Source organism: Phaseolus vulgaris, chromosome 4 (assembly GCF_000499845.2).
Source record: "Phaseolus vulgaris cultivar G19833 chromosome 4, P. vulgaris v2.0, whole genome shotgun sequence".
NCBI lineage: Eukaryota > Viridiplantae > Streptophyta > Magnoliopsida > Fabales > Fabaceae > Phaseolus > Phaseolus vulgaris.
In genome coordinates this window covers 10,454,187-10,459,344 of record NC_023756.2, presented here as the reverse complement: position 1 = coordinate 10,459,344, position 5,158 = coordinate 10,454,187, and the positions used below count along the sequence as shown (strand labels likewise).

Sequence of the window (5,158 nt, the reverse complement as noted above, 5' to 3'; positions counted from 1 at the left end):
ATGAAACCTAAAATAACGAATTGTACTTAGATTAATTAGATTAACTTGAGAGTAGCAATTATCCATAATTAATAAGAGTGGAAGAACAAAGTACTTAAGAACAAGAGTGTATAGAAACTGAAAAATCTAGAAACTGAACCAGCCAGAGAGAAACATTCTTAGAGAAATTCAGCCTTGCAGGAACATCCTTCGTATTCAAGGCAGATTGTGAGTTCAGATCGTTCTTCCAAAGAGTGAATTTTAGGGTATAGAAAAACTGAAAAATTGTTGTTTACATGAATTATTGAAAACTAATTTGAATATTAATACTACTTGTGTATCTTGTATTTGTATAGACAAATAGGATCTAGATAAGATCTCAGACCAGACATATGATTGTTGACTGTCGGTAATCTTCTGATTCCTTCCTTTACGTCTTTTTTCACAAATGTTGATGCTCGGTCGGTTGGAGGTGACCTGAAAAAGTTACTCTACGCTCAAGTAAGTATTATGTGCAAAAAGTATATATTGGTAATTGGAAAAACATACCTTACTCCTAGTGAGTTTTATTTATAGTGTTGATTATGTGCTCTAGCCATGATGGATGAAATATTAGTTATTCTGACGTGCATCTTGATCTTCGTTAATAGGGAAATATTTTGTAATGTCCTTCAGTTGACCAATATTGACGGATTTGTTTGAAATATTTTCCATATATTTCGGGACACGAATTATGATTCAATAAGTGTCATTATAACTGTCGTCATTTATCACACGCTTTTATATGTTCTAACTCGACCGGTAGGTGACCAACCTAGATCATCTTGTCTGGTATGGACCGATACACTTCTTATTTGTATTTTTCTAAAACACGGTAAAAGTACCTGTAATAATTTAAATTGTATTTATTTGAATTACCATAAGCGTTTCGCACATGTTCTTCAAAGAATTGGAAATAATTCAGACCAGCTCACTTGCTTCACTTTCCAACTTAGCGTACCAGACCCTGCCATTCTCATAATTTCTCGAGCCTTATAAATTGACAAGTATGGGAGATCAGAATGAACAGCAATAGAAGAAGCAGAAGTTCAATATGGCTCTGTTGTATTTCAGTTTCATATTTGTGCTTTTTCTCTTTTCTCTTAAGCTCTTCTTCCCAACAAGAAAGTTCAGAAACCTTCCTCCAGGACCATTTTCTTACCCTATAGTAGGAAACCTCCTGCAACTCCAACAACCTTTCCACCGCACTTTCACTCAATTGTCTCAAAAATACGGCAAAGTCTTCTCTCTCTGGTTCGGTCCCCGTCTCGTTGTCGTTGCTTCTTCGCAATCCGTGGTGCAGGAATGCTTCACCAAAAACGACATCGTATTGGCCAACCGACCCCACTTTCTCCTTGGCAAGCACATCAGTTACAACAACAGCACCATCCTTCACTCCTGCTACGGCGAGCACTGGCGCCATCTCCGCCGTATCTTGTCCCTGGAGGTTGTCTCAACGAACCGTTTAAACGCTTCCTACGATATCCGAAGGGACGAGCTCATGAAGCTCATGCAGAAGCTCGCTCACGTCTCGCGCAATGACTTCTGTAAAGTCGATCTCAAAACCATGTGAGTTCTTATCAAGTCAAATAAGCTTTTTCTACATATATTGCATCACTCAATTTTAAACAAGCTTATACAGAAGTCAACAAAAAACAACCCATTTTAGGAAATTCAAATTAAATATTTTTTATTTCGAAACAAAGAGGTTAAAATTATATATTAAAAGTAATATAGGGCTAAACATGTGTTTTAGCATTTTTTTATATAGTTTTATTCCTATAGTATGTTCGGAAAATGTAAACTAGTATTCCTGTAATACTAATTAAGAAATAACTTAAATTTATTGATAAATTATATTGGTCAGTCACTGAGATTTCTTGAAACTACTTATATTTTCTGGTTTTTCAACAATTAGTTAGCAAAACAATTTCTTACATTTTATATATATATATATGGGGGGTTAGTCCTATTATATACATGACCTAATGTATAAATAACATCTCTAAATTAAGGTTTATGGAAACGTCGTTTAACACTATGATGATGATCGTGTCGGGAAAGAGATTTTACGGTGATGATTGTGATGTGAGTGATGTGGAGAAAGCAAAAGAATTCAGAGATATTCTTAGAGAGATGGTGGCATTAGCAGGAGTAAATAATCGTGGAGACTTCTTGTCTTTCATGAGGTGGTTTGATTTCGATAATTTGGAGAAGAGGCTGAAAAACATTGGTAAGAGAATCGATGCATTCTTACAATCACTCATTGACGAAAGTCGTATTGCAAATAAGAGTGACAATACTATGATAAATCAACTCCTACTTCAACAACGATCACAACCTCAACAATACACCGATCAAATCATCAAAGGACTTTGCATGGTAATTATTTCTATAAATATATCTTTTTATTTTTAAATGCATATCACTATTTCATTCTTGAAAAATAAAGATTATCATGATAAAGAAATTGAGAAGGATATTTTTCCTTATGAGATGTACTAATACTTTTTGTTTTGGATTTTACAGAGTATGCTTCTTGCAGGAACAGATACATCAGCCTTAACTTTAGAATGGGCAATGGCTAATTTATTAAATCATCCAGAAGTTATGAAGAAGGCAAAAAAGGAAATAGACAGTCATGTAGGTTCAGATCGTCTGGTAGATGAATCTGATATGTCAAAACTTAGTTATCTTCAAAACATTTTTCACGAGACAATTCGATTGCATCCTGCTGCTCCACTGTGGTCACCACATTTGGCTTCAGAAGATTGCAGCATAGGAGGATATAATCTCCCAAAAGGAACAATACTGTTAGTGAATGCTTGGGCTATTCATCATGATCCAGAATTGTGGAGTGAGCCAACACAATTTAAGCCTGAAAGGTTTGAGAAGGAAAGTGAGGCAAGTAGTTTACTTTCATTTGGATTAGGGAGGAGGGCTTGCCCTGGATCAAACTTGGCTCAACGTACAGTGGGTTTATCTTTGGCCTTATTGATTCAATGTTTTGAGTGGAAACGAATTGGTAAAGAACAAGTTGATATGTCTGAAGCAAAAGGAATCACTATATCAAGAAAAAATCCATTGGAAGTTATGTGTAAAGCCCGTCAATCACCACCAATATGAATGAGTAGTGACTTCTAGTGTCAGTGTTATTTAAATAATAAAGATTTGAATGTGCTAGTGTTATTTAAGGAATAAAGATATTCTCATGTATGGAGAATAAACACGTGTTTATCATATGATTTGGTGGAAATAAACATGATTGTACTATCTTTGTGTGTTCCCCTCTTCTCGGCATCTTCTTGCTTTATCGACTTTTCTCCATATGAGATCTTCTTTGTGGAACGTTTCAGCCTTGACACGGGAGTTGTACCAACAGGTTGCCTACTTTTTGCAGCTTCCTTCCTAACCCGGACTTCTTCCCTTATGTCATGGATGAGATCAAGGTCGGCTCTTAGGTTGTCGGAGTTGTACTCTTCTTCAAAGTTCCTTCTTCGCCACGAAACCTCTCCCAAATCCACAGGGATTATGGCATTTGTGCGGTAAGTGAGATAAAAAGAGGTTTCACCCATGAAAGATTGACGTGTTCAATGGTATCCCAGAGGATGCTTGGAATCTCTTCTGTCCATGAGACCTTTTGCTGCTCTGAGATTTTTTCTCAGGTTCGTGATGATTACTTTGTTATGCTATTCATCTGTCTGTGGATGTTCGACTGACAATACGTGGTGCTTTATCCCCAACCGTGTTAAGAATTCCTCAAATCCTTTATCAATGAACTATTTTTCATTATCGGTTGTTAGGCCGTGTGTAACTGCATTATAAACTGCTTTATGTATTCTGTTTCTACATGGATATACCTATATATATATATATATCCTTTGCCTTTTTTAAACATATACAATTTTATATTCATAAATAATACTTTCTTTGCTTTCTATAATGATCACGTTCTCATTATAACATTGTATCAAGAGTAAGTTTGTCTTCTGTCACGTCCCATACTCGTATTTCTTCTCCTACGCATGTCTCTTCGGTCACCCCATGGCAACAACCACCACTTCCGTGCATCAGTTCTCCACTCCCATCTTCTCAAGCTTGTGGAGGACAATTTTTTGCTATGGAAACAGTAGGTCCTTGCCACTCTTGATGGTCTTCTGCTATCAAAATATTTGGATTGTTCTCGACTACCTCCTCGTTTTCTCCCACTCACCGAAGGAAACTCTTCCAAAATCAACCCAAAATTTCTTTTCTATCGACAACAAGATAGTTAAATAGTTGTCTGGATGTTGGCATCCATGTCAAATCCTTTCTTGGCCAAGATGGTTGGCCTCCAATCTGCGTATGAGATTTGGCAAACCCTTCAAATGCATTTCACTTCTAACACGCGTGCTCATATAAAAAAATTTCGTTTGCGACTCAAGACCCCCAACCAAGATCGCTCCGTCAGTGCATAACTTTTGGAGATAAAGACCACCATTGATTCTCTTGCCGCCATTGGTGCACCTATGTCTATTTAAGACCAGATTGAAGCGATTCTTGACGGTCTTTCGGAGGATTATGATCCTTTTGTGGCTTCCATTATGTCAAGGTCGGAACCCTACACCATCAATGAAATAGAGGCCTTTCTGCTAGCTCAAGAAAAAGACTAGCAAAGCCTCGCTCTGTGGATCCGCTTTCCTATTCTCCTCCTGTCGCTATTGCTACTTGGCGTCCGTCACATGCCAAAAACAGAAAACTGAATCACCGATTTTCTTCCTCTCGTGGCAGTCGCAGTCATTCTCGTCCCTCTTACTCCACAGGTTCACGTTCTTCGTTTCGATCTCCTTTCACTCAAACTCAATCCTCGAATTCTTGGTCCACGACTCCTATTACTTTCCCAATATGAAAAAAGACCGGACACTCTGCCGAACATTGCTGGCACAGGTATGATCAATCCGCATCTCAATCTCCTAGTGCCAATTTCTCTCAACTATCCATCTCTGAAAATGCGTCAAGCACTGCCTCTCTTTTGGGTGTTCCTTCCTCTGTTGATGACCCTCTCTGGTACCCGGATAGCGGTGCTATGCATCACATAACAAATAATTCTTCAGTTTACTCTGATAAGCAACCTTATGATGGCAGTGATCTTGTCAAAATG

The 5,158-nt window shown here is 37.7% G+C and overlaps 1 protein-coding gene across 1 annotated transcript; it reads left to right on the top strand.

The window, feature by feature from the left end:
• Nucleotides 1-900: 900 nt before the first annotated feature.
• LOC137837237 (cytochrome P450 81E8-like) lies at nt 901-3,291 on the top strand. The gene is made up of 3 exons (XM_068646174.1): nt 901-1,587; nt 2,034-2,400; nt 2,548-3,291. Exons 1-3 carry the CDS (start codon nt 1,073-1,075, stop codon nt 3,142-3,144), a joined length of 1,479 nt encoding a protein of 492 aa, XP_068502275.1. The 5' UTR covers nt 901-1,072; the 3' UTR covers nt 3,145-3,291.
• Nucleotides 3,292-5,158: the final 1,867 nt, after the last annotated feature.